The sequence below is a fragment of the Anoplolepis gracilipes genome, chromosome 15 (genome assembly GCF_047496725.1).
Source record: "Anoplolepis gracilipes chromosome 15, ASM4749672v1, whole genome shotgun sequence".
Taxonomy (NCBI): Eukaryota; Metazoa; Arthropoda; class Insecta; order Hymenoptera; family Formicidae; genus Anoplolepis; species Anoplolepis gracilipes.
The window spans coordinates 4,108,929-4,131,438 of record NC_132984.1 but is presented as its reverse complement, the minus strand read 5'-3'; the positions used below and the strand labels follow the sequence as shown (position 1 = coordinate 4,131,438).

At 31.4% G+C, this 22,510-nt stretch overlaps 1 protein-coding gene and 1 non-coding gene across 6 annotated transcripts; one reads left to right on the top strand and one right to left on the bottom strand.

Annotated features, from left to right (window-relative positions):
- Window positions 1-462: 462 nt before the first annotated feature.
- Window positions 463-22,078, top strand: Dgo (ankyrin repeat domain containing protein 6 diego). Of its 5 annotated transcripts, none has more exons than XM_072907204.1 (11): window positions 463-1,201; window positions 1,990-2,231; window positions 8,646-8,751; window positions 10,423-10,521; window positions 15,821-16,030; window positions 16,544-16,642; window positions 16,849-17,086; window positions 18,283-19,181; window positions 19,683-19,923; window positions 20,281-20,523; window positions 21,416-22,077. In XM_072907204.1, the coding sequence occupies exons 3-11, from the start codon at window positions 8,659-8,661 to the stop codon at window positions 21,577-21,579; spliced, it is 2,286 nt and encodes a 761-aa protein (XP_072763305.1). In that variant the 5' UTR covers window positions 463-1,201; window positions 1,990-2,231; window positions 8,646-8,658; the 3' UTR covers window positions 21,580-22,077. The 5 variants fall into 5 exon arrangements, with proteins under 5 accessions (XP_072763305.1, XP_072763304.1, XP_072763302.1 ...); XM_072907203.1 differs by having other exon boundaries at window positions 1,914-2,231; XM_072907201.1 differs by having other exon boundaries at window positions 1,875-2,231.
- On the bottom strand, window positions 12,219-12,291 carry Trnar-ucg (transfer RNA arginine (anticodon UCG)). Its single transcript has one exon. It is a non-coding gene; the product is annotated as a tRNA-Arg (tRNA).
- Window positions 22,079-22,510: the final 432 nt, after the last annotated feature.

Below are 22,510 nucleotides of genomic sequence, written 5' to 3'. Positions count from 1 at the left end.
TCGATGATATCAGTTTGCTGTTACGATAAACAGTAATCATGGTTTGTGGGAATGGAAATTAAAACTTTTATCGGGCGTTTATCGCGAAATCCTGAATTGTATTTTCAAACGATAAGAGAGAAAGAGAGATACGACATATTTTATTTCTCTTACACATACTTTGTACACAAATATAGAAGAATCTATATTTTTCAAAATAAAATAAAAATATAGATAAAATATATTTATTCTATCCATTTCACATTAATATAATTAATGAATAAAATCCACAAGTTATGTAAAGAGAGAGAAATAATACATATTTAATCGTTTAATTAAGATATTAAGATAGATATTTTTTATATTAATAGAATTTAGTGTTAAATTATTTTTTTATATTAATAGAAACGTATGTCTTATCGGATTTTTTATATTAAATATTACATATACATTCTCCGCTTCATTCTTCTAACTCTGAATTTTATCGAGTCGAAATGACTTGCGCCGGTACTGTCGTGGGTTCCTGGAGAACCGCTTACAATTCGCAGCTTTCTCCCGATGCGACCAGTCTCGACGCGGCCGCCTTTCCGAGTCTTCCGGTCGAAGGAACACGTCCTCTGGAACATGCGCAAGTTGGTCTTGTCGAAAAGCAGCGAGATATATCGCAAATTCGGAGTATTATTAAGAGTGAAAAAATAGTGAATTAAATTGCACGCTTGTGTGGAGGTGTTCGTGAAAAATTTCGAGTGACTTTGCATTGAAGACGTCGGGAATTTGGAGAAGAAAATGGGAAGAGTGATCGGCAAGTGATTAAGGATAATTAAAAAAAATTGTGCGATCACAATTAATTGGAAAAAACTTCCCAAAATTTGAAGGATAAAATAAATTATTTCCCGGGAACAATCGTTAAGGATTTATGAAAAATTGTATCATTTATGGAACGTTGGTTTTGTGTCGCCAACCATTTTGAAATATTTCGAGAAAGTGAAAGACTTTGCAGATTAAAAAAATTGGGTTAATTAATATTCATTAGATCAATTAATTACGGATCTCTTCTCGTAGTTCCTATATCGTAAAAATTTCATAAGAGTTAGAGTTATTTTGTGGATTTTCTAGAAGATTGTAAATTATCAGTTATTTATTATCGTTCCGGTTCTCGCTTTACTCGAGCACTCAACGGTATTTTAAAGTTCAAGAATTATCCGCTACAAGAACTGTTCAGGTAATCTAAAAGATTAAAATCCTTTATAAGTATATCTTCACTGAATAAGCATTTAACGAGCGTAAAATTGAAAAATCAAGGAGTTTCAACAAGATATATTACGCAAGAATTATATATATATTATGCATTAATGTTGCTCGAAAGCGACATAAAACCGTTATCGATACGTAAGATTTTATCGCGCATCGTACATAATTAATTATAAACTATTTATTATTTTTTATTATACATTCTCGAAAGAACCGTAACACATTTAATCAAATGTAATTGTCTGAATAAATCGGTGAACAATAAGATTGACGATGAAAATGAGAATCGCGAGAAATTAAATATTTGTTAAGAAATTCAATTCTATAAAATATTTAACGATATATGATCTGCAACTAATGCAGTCGACTTGCATACGCGAGCGTCGAAGTCTCCTGCGGCACGTGCGGGCATTGAAATCTGTTTATTCCTCGCTTTGAAATTAATTACGCGTTCGAATATATCTACTCTGTGTAAAAATAAATTATTGTTTTATTATTAATTATTATTTTTTGGTAAATTAAAACACGTCAAATATACATTTTTCATGAAGGATATAATTTTTTAATCAATAAAAAATAAAATATATAAAGAATGTAAAACCAATTTGTTAAATCAATATAATTGATTATTTAAAATTGAGCAGAAACTTATTCCATATAAAAGTTGGTAATCTGTGGCGTAGATCTCTCAGAAAATCCTAACTTTCCATGTGGATTTTCACATCATTTTTCATCGTGATAAATTATCTCGTTACAAAGTAAATCCCGTTGGACCGAATATCATTACACTGACGATGATTCGCTATACCTGGTACTCAACGATCTTTGAACTACTTGATCGAGTCTTTGTGCGATAGCTCGTTCAGAGTGCTACAAGAAGTGATGTGCGGCTTGTGCTTAACTCGCCAGTGGATTTTGTAAAGGACAAAATATCCGACATTTCGACACGGATTAAGGATTACTTTCGCAAACGACGCCTTCTGGATAAGCGTATATGGCCGGTAAGTATCTTTTTGAAGTCTCTCTAACAATGAATAATGATTGCAAAAATCAAACTTCCGCGTTGATTGTACAGGCTGTTCACAGAATAATAAAAACATTTAATTGGGACTCTTCGTTAAAAAAAAAAAAAAAAAAAAAAGAAAGAAATTAAAAACAACTTTTTTTAATTCAAGTTTATTTGAATGTTATATTTTCTTAATTTTTAACGAGAAATATCTCGTTAAAGTTTTGTTGAATATTTTGATAAAAATTAATTTCTGAGCCCTTAGTATAGTCCCAGAAGGGTTCGTATCTTTTCAGTGTTTTGTGTTCAGAGAGTTTCGTGATTGACGCAGATTATACAGCTTGTTGGAGCGCCCTGTATCCTCTGTGTGAGTATCCCTGTATATATAAAGGTTTACTCTGGAAGGCGCAAATACCGGTTTCGCGCGAGTTAGACGCAAGTGGATATTCGCTTGTGGTTGTATGTACATACATGTGTACATTCACACGTGGCGGCCGCCGTGGCTACTCACTCGAGAACACTGTGTTCCATCAAGCAAATTATGCAATCCTAACCGTCTGACTTTGAAAAGTATCATGTAAATATATCGATCGGAAAAATTAGCGCCTTCAGATTTCGTCGAAATGAATTTACGTGCAATTACAAATCTCAAAATTATCAACATTAATCGATAATATACATATAGTGAAATAACATGAAGAATGAGAATACTTTTGCTCGTAGAGTGCAAGAAATGTTTTATTATATTATATATATTACATGTATATAAACATGACTGTGCGTTTCTTACAAAAAACAGCCCTTGTAAAAAATTCAGAAATTACAAAATCTAAAATAATTCAAACTTTCATGTTTCAACCCCTTAAACGTCAATAATATTTCTATTATTTTTTGACATATTTGATAAATGTGCCTTGTTTCTTAATTAGATTTTTTGAGTTCTCAAAATAATATAATTATAATTTTGCCAAGGATTGTTTTTTGTTAAATAACTCTTCAGTCGCCCCTAATCTAGATGAAACTCTTAATTTTTTCACGAACGGTCACTTTGCCACTGAACGAGGGGCCAGGTGCGCTCTGGTATAACTCGTGCATTTAATTCTCGAATAAAATGGCTCTCGTCGTTACTATAACGTGGGTTCGTAATATCAAGTACAGAACGCGCAGGATTTTACAAGATGGAGCGGTTTGCTTCAAGATAGCAAGACGAGTAGATAATTGTCAGCTATTTTCCCCGAGTTAAGACGCGCGCGGGCCCCGACTGTGCCTCCTTTGTGTCGCATTTTCTTGGGAACAGGGGGATAAAATTGTACCGCAATCAAGTGCGAAAATCAACACTGCTCTCATTAACCGAACGATTAAGCGATTAAAAGTTGAAACAGTTTTTTAAAGACAACATTCCGTCGAACTTTTTCACAATATTTTTATTGATTTATTCTTATGGAGAAAAAGTATGGAGAGAAAAAAATCGTCGTATAATTTAAAGATGTAAATCCGAGGTGCCATCAATTCTTGAAAAATTCTCACAACTTATTCGAAAGAGTTACGGCGAGATCGACGCAGGTCTATTTACAGTTTATGACTTCTATATGATTCTGATGATCATGAATAATTGATATATGTTGGTGCGCAAATATTCCAACAAGAAAAGGGCGTTCGCGAGGAACTCGCCAGAGTTAGGCATGCCGCTCGTAATGCTAGACTTCAAGGATTTAAGACTAGAAGGATGCACCGATGTGGAATCGCCTTAGGCGATTCTCTCTCTAGTTGTGCGACTACATTAGGGCAGCGCCCGAAGTGGACCGGAACGTACCGCAATGTTTCGGTCGACATAAGAATGCCAGAAAATACGTTCCGGTTAATAAAACTCGAGTTCGCAGACGTTTTGGCGATTTTATCGATCTCGATTTTATAAAAATGTGTACACATGGTGATTCGAAATAGATGCGAAGAATTTTAGGAGATGATTCTTTGTCAAAAATTAAGGGAGATCTTTATTCATATCCCTCTCTGACGAGTTATTTCAAGGTGAAAATTAGGTTTTGATTTTTTTTTTTCAAATTTTGGCCAAGTTACAAAAATGAAATTTGGTGGACATTTTCCACTATTAAGAGGGATATTTATTAATATTTTTTTTAATACTTGTTAATATTTTTTTAATATTTATTAATATTTCTTCTCTTAAGAATAAAACTAATAAGCCATATAATTTTTTATTAAAATACTTTTTAATAGGCTTAGAATGTAAGCATATAAAAATATACGTTAGAAAACTTGATTCATTTCGAAACTTTTTTATTTCTTTGATTTTTCTCGTAAAATCAATAATTTTCAAGTAAAAAAATAAATAAATGACATAGATTACGGTAAGAATTTTCGACAAAAGAATAATCTCCAAAATTTTTTCGCACTTCTTTAGAACTATCATGTAAAAATTTCTCTGTAATAAAACGTGCTCTATGCGTAACTTGTGTTGTACAAACAGATAAATCGCGACAGATAAATTGCATATGAAAGACGAACTGATTGTGATCGATAATCCGTTCCAAGAGCTTGAGTTGCGTTAAAACAGCGGGATGCGGGCTTTACGGTGGAGCATTATAATTTCTGAGAAAAATGAGTGCGCTCTGTGATAAATACGGCATGATGGAAACGTTGGACTTGCAAAAAGATTATAACAGGTTACATTTATAACAACCTCGATTATCAATGGCGGAAGTTTATGGAATGCGAGCCGCAAAACACGTTTCATGTATGTATTAAAAATCCAATTTATGAGACAGAAAATGCACTTGACAAAAGCAAAACTAAAGAACTATAAATAAAATGTTATATATAGAATTAAATCAAATATATGAGAAATAATATGAAATCAAATAAAATTATAGAAAAAAATATAATAAAACTAATAAAATTATGTTAATAATTGTATATTAATTTCTGAAAATGTTTTCCAAATAAGTAAATAAGTTCAATTTAGTACTTAAAAATTTTTTGTCGATTATGCAGAAATATATCTCGTACATACATATTTCTACGTAATTATATGATGTTTTGTCGATATCATTTATCTGTATTTTTTGAGAAACGCAAAAATTAAAATCTAATATATATATATATATATATGTATACCACTTTTACTTCCTTTTATCTCGCCAAAATAAATGGACTATATATATGATTAATGATAGGCGCGCCGGTAATTTTCTCTTACAAATTTCTTTCTGGCTAGTCAACGATGCATTTTCCGTATGCAAGATAATAATTAACTACGGCCTTGATATCATTCGCGTGATATTAAGTCGTTAGATTGATTACCGATGAAACCTCGATTGGAAACACTTAAGATGGCAATTTCGTTAAGTTACTGCCCATAATCTTACAGATAGGGCCGTTCTCAAGCAAGTCTACCGTTCTTCGAGAAACATTCGTTGTCGAGTCTATTTCTTCCTATACTTGTGAGATATTTTTCTTCTAAAACGTGACCTCTATTATTTATTTATAAAAAATAAATAAATTACGAAATACTGAAAATTCAAAATTAAGAAAAAAAGTTTCTACAAATATATTCGAATAAATTTCTGAATCACAAGCAAAATAGACCACAAATTAATAATCCTCATTATTTAATTTTATTAAGTAAGCTTTGTTTAAACTAAATTTCATCATGCTTAATATGAAGATATTTGACATTAAAAACTAAGGAAGCGTAAGATAGAAGATGATTTATAATCAAAGTTTTGCTGAGAAGAAATCAATTTCAAATTTAATTTATAGTTCTTCAGTATATATGTATATGCAATCCGACGTATTGATTCTGTGCTGAGGATGTTCTATTAACTTTCTTTGATGATAAGAAGAGCGCGAAACACAACAGCCGGCCCTGCGTGTAATAATGTCGCAGCAGGAAACACTATGATTCACGAGATGCACCATCATCGACGTCGCAGATAAAATAAACACGACAAAATTGCTGGTTTTATCCACCGCAACACCACTTACTTTAGCGGCAAAAGCGGGTCTCGTTGCCCGCAAATAGAAAAGGAAGCAAAGATGATTGGAAAGAACCCCCTACATTTTTCTTTTTTTATTCAATATAAGAAATCGGAGGCCGCAGCCATTTATACTAGACTTTTAACGTAGAGGAATGGAATGGAAATAGTCGCCAGTTGTAAAATGTTCTTTGTGTTTCCTCATGCATATATGTATGAGGAAATGCACATACGCCGCGGTTTACAATTCTGGAGAAAGTATTCGGTTCGTAATGAATTAAATGCGTGGGTCGTATACATAATCATTCTATTTTATTATACACGTAGTATTGTATATTATATCATATCATGCCGAGTAAGATGATATAAAGAGAAACAATCTATGTATGAGTGTTATTAAAAATTTGAATAATGCATTTTAATATCAAGCTAATATATGATTTATGAGATAAATAAGTTAATTAAAGAAATTTCGATAATATGCTATTATAATATTCAATGAGATCAACGTAATAAAAATCTTTTATTTAAAATCCTTTAATTTAAAATTCTCTTTTAGTTTTAATCAATATTATTTAATTAATATTAAATTAATTTTCAAGTTATAATATTAATTATTAATATTAAATAAACTTAATATTAATTAAATAAATTCATATCTTTGAAAAGGCAGAGAAGCTTGTTAGACAAATAAGGCGAATTATTTCACTATTTATAAATTCTAAATTTATTTGAATGCACTTTTTTTTTATCCCGAAAGTACGCGTCTACAAAATTCTAGACGTTACTTATTCGGATTTATTTGTCAGCTCGAGATGTAAGTCTAATCGAAACTAACAATAAGTAAGAGAAAAATTCTTACAAAGAAAAACCGCACCCTTATTTGTGTGCATCCGCGATGCAGTTCGCGCCCAGCTGCATTGGAGTAATCGACGAAGCGTGATTCCGTCATCGCGTGCCGTCCCGGGCTCGAAGCTCGAATTCGAAGCCGCAGCGCGTGACGGAATTACATCACTAATAAGTCAGAGGGTGCGTCCTGTGTATTTTATGACAGAAGGCGCACACGTACGCATCACTGGTCACGTAATAAATACAGACCTAGTTTACAGCGTGCATCGCATGCTGCTTTTTGATATTTACGCGATGCAAAATAAGCATTTATAACTTTATTAATTAAGAGACCTTTAATAATTACGACTAGATTAAAGACTAAATCTAAGACCTTTAATAATTAAGAACTAGATTAAATTTAATTTAATTTATTTTAATTCGCACTTTGCTACATATCTTTACGATTCGCTCGTAAATGGATTATAACTCAATATTGTTACCAGCGATAGAAATGAAAAGAGATTTAGATTTTATTCTATTTTATTTATTTTTCTCTTAAAATAAAATTTACAATGGTAATGGTATTTATTATATAAAAATGAAATAAATTAATTAGACTAAAATAAAATAAATGAAATCGAACAAAATTTTTTATTTATAATATACATTTCTATTTATATTTTTCTTGGTGTATTTCTTTTTATCACTTATTTTGATAATTATCGGTAGCTTTCGTCTTAACTATGTATTAATTCGCACTTGGCAAAGTACTTTCACATATGAATTGATTCGCGTATACTTTTAGTTTGCGTGAACGTTATTCTAGGATCGTTATAGCTACAAAAAGAAATAATCGCGACCGAGATTAATGTACCAAACGGGGACGCCTCGCTCTCTGCCAGGGAAGTGTAATAGTCTACCTCATTAGCGGGACGCTCTTCGGATCCTAGATCATATACCGCCTCGCTAGACATCGAGATAATTTACTGTCCGTGTTACACGGATTATACGACAAGAATTCGAGAAGCAAAACATAGATAGAAAAGAGTAATGGAAAATCATATAGGCTTGATTCATGGATTCTTCGAAAAGGAAATTGTAAAATAAAAATTTCGTTATCTCACTCCCACGTCTTCTCAAATTTCCTCAGCGCATGTTCCCGTAAACGAGTTACATTCAAGTAAAATCCACTTAACGAAACGAAACGACGAATAAGAATTTGTAATCCATAAAACGTGATACATGATAAATTAAATTAATCGTAGATAAAACGCGAACTGTCAAATATAACGAAGGGCTGTAATCTTAATTCTTATTATAAATCTGTCGAGCGCTCGTAAAGTGACATTTTTTTCATCTGCCTTGTTCTTCGTTTGCTGTACGATTTTATTTTGCATGTATGTAAAATAAATGAGCGAAAACTGTATTAGGGAAACTACAATAAAGGTTGTTTAATTGCAACGCAGATTTAGATGAACTGTTTTATAACAGAAAAATAAAAATAAAATAATTTGCGATTTTATAGACAGTCACCCGTTTATTATTTTGTGTCGTATCTAATAGTACATTGTGTGCTTTTGTTACAGATGCGCGACTGGAATGGCAGAAAAGTTGCGCGAGGCGGCTGCTCGCGGCGACGTTGCTCGAGTCACACGCTTGCTCGACGATAATGTTAAACCGTCACCCGACGAGGTACGTTTTTACAACTCACTGTCAGTCTTTTTGAAAATATACACAGGATAATTCGTTGGATTTTTTCTTCGTTCAAAAAACTTTTCACAATTACATAAAATAAATACTCTATAATGTTACATGGATTATTTTGTAACGCACTTGTTACACACAATTCTACAAACAGTCTTCTGGCATATTTTTTTTATAATTATTGATTTTAAAATCTCGACAAAAGAGTTTTTAATTTTACGAATAAGAGAATTTTATAAATATAGACTTTCATAGTTATATAAATTTTCAAGATATAAATTGACGTGACAAATATAACAAGCCGAAAAAAAAGACAATTAAATTTGCATTAAAATTGATTTAATTTCGGGAAATATAAATTTTCAACAAAATTAAAAATTATGATGAAGTATTTCCCTCTATATTTATACCCTTGTATTTATTTTCTGTTTGTAATACTTGCTTCCGATTCTACTTATCTATGTATCTCTTAAAGAAAAAAAAAGACAAAATAAAATAAAAATTTCGATATTTCGATAAACTAATATAATGCTCTAATTAATGACGTAATTAAGAAAGTTGTGGGGAGTATTGCAAAACGTTAAGTTAAATTAACAAAGTATCGCAAAACGTTAAATTGAATTCCTCCTGTAATTGCTTGCGATATTAGCTGGAGGGAAAACTTTATTAACTTCCAGTGCGACTGACAGCAATAAATTAATTTCATCTATTTGTTAATTCACGCAGAGCGATTCTATGTGTGCTTGTGCGTGTGCCATTGCGTAGATTAGATTAAATTTAAAATATAGATAGACGTGCAATTTGTCCAAAGCGTACGCAGAATACGAACGATTGGACCATTCAATTGATTATCCATGCGTTTATTGAGGTTGCTCCTGCCTTAATTACATCGATAAAATTAATCGCTGCCGCGAGATTTTTTTTTACCGCTGTTGGGTTCGATTTATTAATTGCTATTCCGTTGAAAGATAACGTTCAACATGCAATTTCGAAATCACTCTTAAATACTTTTAATAAATATTAATATCAATGTAGCAAAAGGTGTAACAATAAATATTGTAATAATGTGAAAAATATATAAAATTAAACTTTCTATCTTTCCTTCTTTGATTATTATGCTTTTAATTACAGATTTAGTAAATGTTTTTGAACAGATTTTTCTTGTATAAGTAATTAATGTTTTGCGCTTTTAATTATGTTTATGAGGGTATAATCAAAATATTATTCTTTTTTCAACAACTTTATGGGGGGGGGGGGGTTTATTTTACGAAATTTTAAATTTAAATTTTAATTACTGAAATAATTACTACTAATAATTATTTAGTAATTAAAATTGAAATTAAGAGAAAATTACCTCTACGTTATAAACACAAAAATTATGTCGAAAAAAGTAAATTAGTTAATACAGCATTAAGAGTTTAATTTTTATCGAAAGGAAAGATTAATTAAAAAACCACGAAGACTTTTACGTGAGACGTTAATTTGTATTGAAACGATTGACTCTGTGAGTCTGATTAAGAAATTTTATCGGGCGTCACCGAACGAGAAGATATCCACTTTCGAATGTTTTCGGTGGACGGTTCTTAATTAGTAGGTTTTATCGAGCACGCTTACCAGCCTGGTCGCACGAGGATCTTCAGAATTCCTGTCGTGTTTCAGAATGGCCGGGGGCCCCTGTTGCTGGCCGCGGCAGGTGGTCACGTGGAAGTGTGCGAGACCCTGTTACTGCGGGGCGTCGACGTTAGTGCCGCAGACGACGTGAGTAGTATTGCGTAAATTTTCTTTTATATTCTAAACAGAATGCAGAAACTATTAATTTCAACAGGAACAATAAAAACTTGGCGAAACTTCGTACGAGAATTTATTATCGATAAAAATATCTCTCTAAAGGGGGATGAAAGGCGACCATCATAAAAAGTAAAAGTATCTACGTTCTATTTAGATTCCTTAATAAAATTAATTTATTTTATTAATTTATCTTAATTAATCTTAATATAACTAATATCTAAGGATGATTAATATATAAGATTATTTAAAATAAATTAATATAAGATAATTGATTTTATAATTAATTATATATATATATATTTAATACTTAATTTACTAGAAAGAAAATAAATTAGTTATTAGATATGTTCCTTCCTTTTTTTAACAATCTGTCATTTAATAAATTTCATTTAGCGTGTGTGCGTGTGTATGTGCGTTTGAATACACAATTAATATAAACCTATCATCTTTACGAGAGTCAGTTTCCTTTTCCAGACTTAAGAAACTCTGGAGTATAAGTTACCACCCCTATTTGTCCGTTCGATCGCGGCTAATATCTTCGCAAACAGATATTTCCTACAATTCTTGAGCTTGCATACGACTTGTGGTCATGGGTCAACTAGAAACGCGTCTTCTTCATCTCTACTCTTTTCTTCCATTTCCTTTACATCTTCTCTCTTTTTCATTTCTTCGATGCATTGGTTGCCTTCGTTCTCTTCTCTTCTATGTATACAGTCTGCTTAAGGCAAATAATTTCACTTCTCGACGATGGAAGACGCCCGACGAGAGGCAATCTTTCCGAGAAGGAGAAAGGAGAGGATAAAGAAGGGGAGACAAGAGGCAGAGGGAGAATTAATCGATGCTGAAGGTGTAGGTCGACCCCGTGTATTCAAGCACACACGTGCGCGTCATTTGATGTCTCTTCTAAATAAAAATTAAAAAATATATCTATCATTTAATTATATATATATAATACATTCTGTGCTTTTTATTAGCATCTTTTACAGATGTTTCGTAGAATGATTATATATATTTTTTTTTCAATTTTAGATATATCAAATTTTTTTATTTATATGTGAATTTTTTTATATGACCTTCTCTTATATATAATATATTTTCTAATAAACTTTGAGTCTATTTCCTTTTAACAAAAATTTAATTATGTGCTGTTTTGTAATTTTTTACCAAAATTATCTTCTTGTCGATTATATCAAAATTTACTGTATATATTTTTAAAAGATCAAGTCAAAGTTTTAAATTTTTTACAGAGAAAAATATAATTTTACATTGATATCGAAAATTGAAAGCTTTGTAGTTGCGAGAAAATGTACTGCAGCTTGAAGGTGTATAAATTGTAAATATGTGTAAAATATAGATTTTAACTTAATTTAGTAGTTTTTTAATAAATTACTGAGAAAATAATTTTTAATAATTTTTATATTGACAGAATTTAATTTAATTTATATATATTGATAGAATATAATTAAATTTGACGTTTTCGAGTAAATTAATTTGAGATTATATATATATATATATATATATATATATATATATATATATATATATATATATAAAATGTATTATCACTGTTTTGCACTTTTTAATTTCCTTATGCATACAACTTTTTCAATTTTTTTTATAATATGTTTTCTGTCCTTTGTCATGTTTGCAAGAAGCAAAAAATTTATCGACCGTGACAGGATTCGAACCTGCAATCTTCGGATCCGAAGTCCGACGCCTTATCCGTTAGGCCACACGGTCTATTAAGGGTAGTTACCCCATCTATGTAGACTCATTATTAGTCTCGCGAAAGCTCAGATATTTTTTATTAAAATATTTCGCTTCTTTGCTTTATTGAAATTTTTCATGTATTATTTAAATACAAGGAATTTAGAGAGATTTTTTAATGCAAAAATTAAAATCATAGGCGATTGTTTAACATTATAAATTATATATATATAAGATATTACTCATTATTAATATAAGTATAAGTAAATGAATCAATGCAGGTCTATTAAATACAGAGTGGAAAATAACTATAAATAAAATAAGTTTGAGATAATGAATTATTGACGATCACAATAATATTTATAAAAAATGTTTTATATAAATATAAATTAAATTTAAAATTTATAAATTGATTTAAGTTATTTAAAAATTAAAAATGAATTTTAATTTATAAATAATTTTAATTAAATTTATTTATACTAAATTTTTTTTATAAACAAAAGTTATCATAAATCATTTCTCATATTCTGATGTTCTTTGAGCAGCAATAATTGGTGTACATGTGCGTACATGTGTGTAATTGTAGATTAAACGTAACATTAACATATCACGTTCTTCATGAAGGATAATCTCTTTACTTTGAATTTAATGCGACGAAACAAACCGCTTCTAAATTCGCTCATCCGCATTGTTCAATCGTCATGGTGCGTTCAAGCCGAAAGGACTCGGCAAACGGCTCGTGTTGTGTGTGTACGCGTGGGTTGAAATAAAATGAAATTATTCCCGATGTATGATACGACGCGGCTGGGGAATCGCAGGTCGTCGTAGACTCCCACCATTGTCCCGCGGGCAATTAGCATGCGCGGTCCGACTCTCCTCTTTATAGGAGGGGTGAATACATTAAAGTGTTCCTTCTCGCAGCAACATCCCACCGGATACTCGACAAACGCGTGGAAAAGCGTATTCATTTGCAAATATGTATGTGTATGTATGTATGTATGTATGTATGTATGTGTGTGCCTGTGCTTTTGTATGTGTGAAGGCATGGTGTACATAATCGGTGTGAGTGAGTATTTGAAAACATGATCCATGATTATACATCGTGACCTTGAATAAACAGCGATGATATTACATGGCGTTAAAAATGTCGATAAGCTTATATGTATATCTCTGTTACGTTTCTAATCAATAGAAAAATCTAAAATGTAATTAAATAGCTAGGCATTAATTTTATTAAATATGTGCAAAGCAAATCGTAGCGGAAATGAGAAAAAAAAATATAGTATTAAAAATTTCTCAATTTTTTTCGAATCAAAAATTAAGATATAATTTTATTATTGATTTTATGTAGACATTTATAATTTAATTAAGTAAAAAAGTCTTTCAAGTCCTCATCGGAATATGTAAATTCGATTCTGGAATGGTCACAACTTCTCCGATTAACTTTTCTAGAATATGATATGTATGTGGTTATACGAGATCCTGAATTCTTGTCGATGAAAGCCTACGATTCACGATTTTTTATTGTGGCAGGGAAGAAAGTGCTGGCTGACACACTGTATCTTTTCCCATCGCTATTAGACGATGCCACATGATCACAACAAAACTGAGACCAAGAAACCGCAAGAAGCGCCACTAATATTATGCAGTGGCTTGGGTTGCATAGATTATGATCAGAGACGTCTCGGCAAGAGATAAAACGTGTATAATTCCGACGGAGGCAACTCTATGTAGATGAAAATTAAACTAAAAAAAAAGCAAGCTACATATTTAATTACTTGCATTACTGATTATGCGAATTGTGTAATTATATCTTAATAATTTTTTATCATTTTAATTTTTTTGTCGCATACACAATTAATCCAATAATTACTCCAAATTTTAAGTTATTTGATTAAAATCTCTTTATTTGGTCACGAGATAAAAAAAGGAAAGTCTTAATTATGTTATAATTTGGGGTCATAAAAAGATTAAATCCCTCACTGGATTGATCGCTGACGATGAATCGTAAATATGGGCGCCTCACTCCTTTATCTTTCTATGGTGTCCTTTTTCATGATCAGAGAAGGGGAAAACAAGCTACACGGAGACAAGGTACCCTTGTTGAAGAATGAAAGATAAGGCTGAGTTAGAACGAAAGACCATATCTTTGTATTTTTACTCTTCTAAATTTCTTTCATTATAAAATATCGTATATTCTTTTTTTCACTTATATATATATATATATATATATATATATATATATATATATATATATATGTGTGTGTGTGTGTGTGTGTGTGTGTATTATCTTTTATTTAAAGTTAATTTTAATTATCATATAAAATACTCCTTACATCTTCTTTATATTTATACTTTTTTTCAAAAACTAATGATTATTCAAATTAAAAAATTATCTTTATACAGAACTATACACAATTTAACTTGATATATATATTTATAATTATTATACAATTATTTATCGTTGCTAAAGGAATGAAAATATTTTTCATTTTGTATAATTTGCATCAGGTAGTAAGCCTGTAGATATTAATTACACTGCATCTTCTCTATTAATGTCTGATATTGAAAAGGCTCGAAATTTGAAAGAAGCTGCAGAAGATGACTTTTAAAAAATTTCTAAAGTCATTTCTCGAGTTTCGTTTATAGAAAAATAGAACTAGTCGGTTAAAAGAGTTACGTTATTCTTCAAGTCTCCGACACCCTATATGCCGAGCCACCGTCGTGCGTGAGCACGCATGGTTTAGGTGTATATGTGCGGCGATGCTGTCGCGAGTGGCATAGCACGGTTCATCGACCAGCGGTTGTCCGCCGAGTAGGTACGGGCGAGCAGTTGTAAGTCTCTCGGTCATCCTCTTTTGCCCGTCCGCCTTTTTCCTTTGTTGCTCTACACCGTGTACCGTACACCAGTTTCTGTGGGCACACCAGCTGCACATGCCGCTGGTAACATTATGTGTGCGATTTTTGCGCGAAGTCGAAATAGCGAACCGCTAATTTTCACTTTAATGCGACGCGATAAATTTAGGATTAACGAAAATATTAAAAGCTACCTCGATTAAAATTATTATAATATTCGAAACTGCTCCGCATTTTCATTGCAATTTATTTTCATTTTGAAAACAAGAGAGAAAGATAGAAACCATTTTTTTTTTTTTTTTTTTTTTTTTTCGAAAGAACTTTCAGTGATTCTTTTATTCTTTCTACAATAAAAAATAATAAAATAATTTTTAAGAAATTATAATAAAGTACATTAAAATTGGGATAAAAAGTACATATATAATTAAAATAAATATATATATACAGTTAAAATAAAAAACAATTTTAAGAAAAAGACCTTTCAGTAATTTTTTACCTCTCTACGATAAAAACTACTGATTTGTAAAGTCTGATAAGCGTGATTAAAAAAAAAGAAAAAAGACGCTGCGAGGTGATGAAATAGAATCACTGTAGACGGTTATCGCCAATTATTCCGTATGTCTGGAACTAATTTGTAACTCTCTTCCGAGACACCCTGTAGCTCGAAGCCGAGCAACCTTCGATGAATACGTCTGCGTGTTTTCAGCATGGAAACTCGGCGCTACACGAGGCATCATGGCGGGGCTACAGTCGGACCGTGGCGGTTCTGGCGAAGGCCCTCGGGACCCAGCGAGCCCCTCTGCATGCCAGGAATCTCGCCGGATTTGCACCGCTTCACCTCGCCTGTCAAAACGGCCATAATCAAAGCTGTCGAGAGCTCCTCCTAGCCGGCAGCAATCCCGATCTTCAGAATAACGTGAGCGATCTGCCGATCTTTTACTTTTTTTCCGACCGTTTTATCGCATTCATCTCGGCAACGTGGATGGGGGATAAAGAGAGGGATTTAGCACTAATATCGTGTGAAGCCAAACCCCTTCCTAGAGGCCTAACTGTACGCAATGATATAGAGTATCGTTATATGTACACAACATTTTCATACAGATGTGTAAAGATAACTATGTGTGTAAATAAACTGTATAAATGTATGAAATTAATTATAGAAGATAATATTACAGCACACTTTTAATTGGATGAAGACATGATGAACTGAATAATATGAAACATCGTAGTACTATTATTATTTCATTTTGTATTATCTGAGACTCTTCTTAAAATAGATATCAAATTTATATGAATAAAAGATGCTGTCATGAATTGCTGCCATTTTTTCGCAAAATTATCCAAGAAAATTTTAATTATATATATTTATGTAAATAAGGTTTTTCACTCGGAAAGAGAGATTTTAAATTTTTAATTATTCCTTTTTCAGTATGGCGATACGCCACTTCATACTTCGGCACGTTACGGCCACGCCGGTGTAACGCGTATACTAATCTCAGCCCTCTGCAGGGTATCTGATCAAAACAAAGTAAGTAAACAATTATTTTTTTTTTTTTTTTTTTTAAGAGATCAAATTCATTCAAATATCACGAGCATAAATTCAAGAAGGAAAAAATAGAGTCGAATAACTTGTCCGAATTGATGCAGCTAAAAATTAACTTTTTTATGCAATTAATTCTTATGCAACATGCGTATCTTATTGAGTTGTACAATTAATTGATTCATTCATCTTAGAATGGCGACACCGCCTTGCATATAGCCGCGGCGATGGGTCGCCGAAAGTTGACGCGAATTCTCCTGGAAGCTGGTTGCGATCGAAGTCTGCGAAACAAACAGGGTGAAACGGCAAAGGATATCGCTCGCCGTAAGAATCACAATGAAATTCTGGAGATTATCTCCAAGGCTCGCGGTAAAAGCCGAATGCGTAGCAAAAGCCACGAAGAAGACTTGGTAGACGGCAAGATGGATAACGGTGAGAACAAAGTCTAATTATTAATTTATTAACTCTCAAACTGAACACGTGGGTCTTTCATGTCCGTGCTATTTTTAATCTATTGTTTTAAAAAAATATTAATAAGATCTCGAGGTTGGAAACTTATCAAAAAAAAAGTTTGTGCCAAAAGGGACTTATAACTGAAAGGACAATTTAAACAGTTTGTTCAGTGCAAAGTGCTGGCGAATCTAAATCTGAAGCGGACGCAAATGACCCACGTATTCGATTTATGTATATTAAATAGGAAAGGGTGAATAAGTAAATTTTTTTTAAAATATTGTTTTTTTTTGCTGTTAATCGTTTTTTATAAAAATAAGTTATAAATTTCCAATGATAATTTCCTTAAAAAAAAAAACAAATTGCTTTAATTTCTATTGTGTTCATTTATTTTCATGTTAAAAATATCTTTTGTTAATGATAACGAGCAACAAACAAGGGTTGTATGTATTAATCAATTTTTATACTGTAGATTGTAATGTAGATTACATTTTGTTTTCACTTTTCTTTCAAATAAATTATTTGAAGATTAAAACAAATTTTTCTTCAGAAAAAATATTATACATTTTTTAATACTTGAAAATTACCCATTTTCGATCATTCAAATAATTATATTTTTTTAAAGCCGTGGACATGTAGTATTTTTTTCGTAAACTTTGAATTTTGGACTAAAAATTCCTGGAAGCCTTTTTGTTCAAAATTATCTTTTTAAGTTTTTATTAATTTTTATATAAAACGTCTATGTTTCCAAATCTTGATCTAACAAATAACAAAAATATAGTATTTAAAAAAATTTTTTCTTTAACTCTACTATATAAACTTTTAGTTTAAACTTAAAAGAAGATGTGTAAATTTTTTTAGAATTTTTTAAGTAATTTTAAAGTACAAAAATTAACTCGGACTCTAGTTACCCACGCGTTCAGGATTACGGTGCCAAAAAACCGTGTTTAATTTGAGGATTAATAATATCGCATTATATATAAAGATTGACACTATTGTTTTTAATTAATTAATATTAATTTTATAATATAAATATTATAAAAAATAATATCAAATTTTAATAGTATTGAATTAATTGTAGGATTAAATTCGAATCAATTAGCTCGCGTTGACAAAATTTTCAGCTGCCTATTAAAGGCGTTCCATTTGATGAATTTGATGATTTTTTCTTATATTAGATAAGGCAATGAATAAAAAGCGAGAAAAGACCGGAAGTGGCACGAGTGGCGGCGGAAGTAATTCGAAGAAAGACCGAAAGAAACACAAGTCTAACAGCAAGCAGCACAAGGTCCGTTTCGAAAAGGCCATCATGGGCCGACAATGGTCGCCTTATGGCTGTCACTACTACCCTGATCCGGAAGCGTTTCCCCAACCCCGTTTGGACTCTTTGCCGTCTGACCCTTTAGCACGAGGCGAGCAGTATTACCTGGACCTGGCGGGTAATATCAGGAAAGGTCCGGTGGGCGTGGGATACACGTGCTACTGCGCACCATTCTTCCGTCACATGGAAGCGAAGCTAGAGCGGGACAAGGCCGAGCTAAAAGCGCACATCGATCAGGCTCACGAGAAGCTGGATCTGAAGGTGGCCAACTTGGAGAGGAGGACCAGGGGACAGATCTCGGAACTGACGCGATGCGTTCAGGAGGAACGGTCGAGATGCGACGAGAGATACTCGCACTTTCAGCGATACCTGCAGCGAGGTGGAAGAGGCAGATACAGCGAGAGACCGATGAGGACCAACTATAACCAGTCGGAGACGGTTGTACCAGCTAGAGCGAGATCGCTGGAGGATCTATTGGACGACCGGCCGCAAGATCGCAGCTTCGAAATCCCCGGGGAAACGCCGATTCATCGCGGAAGTTTGGACGACCTCGATATACCGGCTATACCTAGACTTAGCACATCCATGAGAGATCTACCTTCGAGATCGGGAACGACTAGATCGGCGCTCAGAGTGTTGGACATTCCTCCGAGATTGAACGAAACGTTCGACGGGGTCATTCGGCAGGGTGGAATTTCACCTTTAGACGCAGCCCCCACGGAATCATCTTCTACGGAAGGAAGACGTCAACAAAGGGTAAGATTTAATTATTGCAATTTCATTTTGATGAGTAATAAATAAAAAAAATACGATACTATAATATATAATTTAATATTATATTATAGTATAATATGAAAAAACGTTATAAAAAAATGATTCTTGTCATTGCAAGATTTTTTATTATTATCTCAGATTTTTAACGTATTATAGCATTTTTTTTAGAAAAAAAATAAAATAACTTTTATTGCATTTTAATTTGAGATTTAAGTAATTTATTTTTACTTAAATTAAAAGATAAATTACTTAAATTAAATCTTAAATTAAAATGCAACAAAAGATTTTTTTCTAAAAAAGCTATAATACGTTAAAAAAAATTTGACATAATAATAAAAAATCTCGCGATAATAAGAATAATTTTTTATAACGCTATTTTACCATTATACGAGAATAATTATTACTTATCTCGAGATAGAGCATTTGTGAAATTTAAAATCAAGATGATAAATATAAAATATATTTATCTCGTGTATTTTTAAGGATTGCACTTCATATGATATGCATGGCATAGCCGTGGATAATAATAATACTCGAAATATCAGCGATGGAAATACGATGGAATGGAATGGTGATCGTCGCAGCGTCCACGAGATAATTAAACGATTTCAGCAAGTACCTGATATGCATAATGGCTGGCAAAGGATTCGCTCCAGAAGTAACGAACAGGCTAATCTGGATGAATATACCAAGTGCTCATCAAATCAGAGAGTGCATTCTCAAGGTAATATAATTTTATAAAACTACAAAGTAATATTATAGAAAACACATATATTAAATTAATAAATAAAAATTACAGCGACAGGAAGAAATTACATAAACATTTATGAGATTTAGTTAAATTAAAAAGAAAAAAAGAAAAATCTTGCTTAAAAGATTAGATTAAGAAACAAGTTCATGAATAAAGAAAGATGAAAAAAAAAAGAGATATTTGTCTTTAAAAATTAAATTAAATTATGTTACGTTAAAATATAAATTATCACGATTTAATTTATAGCTTTAAAAAAATTCCAATATTTGTAAGAATTAATTCTTTAGAAAAGATACTTTCAATTCATCTTAAACGACATCGACGTTACAGATAATGACAGCGAAAGCAGCGAGGAAGAAGGCGACGAGGCCGAACAACCCGAGGCATACAAGGGTGCGAACTGTAGAAAGGGTATTCCCGAAGACGTGCACTATGACAGTATCGCGAGAATGCCCTACAGATCACGCAATCCGGTGTACAGTCCTACACCACCTTTGCACGATACTCATAATGATTCGGGATACAGCACTCGCATGTACGGTTCCAGCAAAGGTGCATCGCCTTCCTTATCGGGTAAATACGAAGGAAATATGATATTCCACGACAGTAATTTATGTAAAAAATATTATATAATATAAATGTCATAAATTAATTTACTATACTCCGAGAAAAAATTCTCAGCGTTTACTTATCATAAATTTTTTTATAAAAATTTTATAGCTTTCTCGGAAAATATTCATATTTAGATCTATACGAATTGTCACGCTTTTCAGAAATGTTTAGAAAAAGAATCTAAAAATTTATGAATAAATTTAAATTATTTACATCGATATAGATATATCTGAAATATTTTCATAATCTGGAGAAATACACGACTTACTTTTCTGCCCGATCTTTGAATGCATTTTATTTAGCAATATAAAAATGCAATCGTCATTTTATCTTTATTTTTTATTAGATATGAAATGTGTTAACAAAAGTCAACACATCTTATTGAATCTTTGTTCGATATCCATTTGAAAATAAAGATAGAATAACATGCTTGCGTTAATTTGTATCGCTAAATTAAATACATTCAATGACAGAGCAAAATATAAGATTCCGTTAAATGGAAAATATTATTTTAAAATTCTTCATATCAATAATCTGAATAATATATTTCATATTTTTATCGTAAATGAATTTTATCAAAATTTCTTGTAAAATTTCGTATAAAAATGTAAAATATTCTGAGATTTTTTATTTTATAAATTTCTAAAAAATATTATAAAACCTGAATAAAAATCTGATATTTTTTGCAAAATTTTCCATAAATTTCAATTATGAACAATTTCTAAAACATTCTAAGAAATTATGAGATTTGTAAATATTCTGTTTAACGGATTAGTTATGATTGAAACTCGAGAGATTTTATCATTAACAAATAATGTCTCAGAAGAAAGATATGATTTTTTCCTTTGTACAGGTCAGTTAGAATGTGACGTGATTCTAGCACCTTCGACAGGATCATTCGCAAACGGGGAACAACTCGCTGCTTTACTAGAGCAGCCAAGAGGACACGACCTAACAGTTTATGAGCGAAATGCTGATAATGTTGTCATTAACATCGGTACTGCCAGTCTAGTTTAGCGCAGCTAAAACCATATATGTAACTTTAAAATGAAATATAAATTCGAAAATGAAATATAATTTTTTTAGAAAATATATATAATATATATAGTTATGTTACACATTGTACATACAAAATATATATAGTACATAGACTGTTCTAGAGATGTCAAAGCAATGTTCGCTGTTAATATCATCGTTGTAAGTGTCATATCCGTCCGCATTGCCATGATTTTATTTTACACAGAAATAGAAATAAATATTATAAATAAATATTATAAACTATAAAAGCATCAAAATATTTATTATTTCTGTAATATATGTGAATTTTGTATGTGTAAAGAAAAGTAGATATAACAAGTGATTGTATCAAAATGGTTGATACAGAATCGTAACAAATCTCACTCTATATTAAATTTAAATTTATTCTTGTTATTTAATTCCAAGTATACACACATCATTTTCATATCTTTTTCTCACTTATGTAAAGTTAGCTTTAATAAATTTTTTTATCGTCGTAATCAACATTTATCGATTTTCTTATAACAATGTTATACAAAATGCTTATACTTTCTTATATCTTACTCTACCTTTTTTGCTGTCAATTTTACCATGTTTTCTCTACAATCTTAAATTTTTATATTTATTAAAGCAGTAAATTATAAATTCTACAGTCACACACATTTGCAGAGACATATTTTATCTGTCAAATGCAATAAAGTATATTGATTTTGATTATATATTTGATAATATGAAAAATAAATTTTTATAATATTTTGTTTTTCTGTATCAGATGCCAAAAGAAAAAAAAGTTGCAAAGCACGATGTACAAAAGATAAGAATTCATTATTTATTGTTTTGTATTTATGTCCGATATACTACACATGATGTAATGCATTTTATTTACTTTTTCATACAAAACTTTTATTTTTATTAACAAAGACAAATGTTT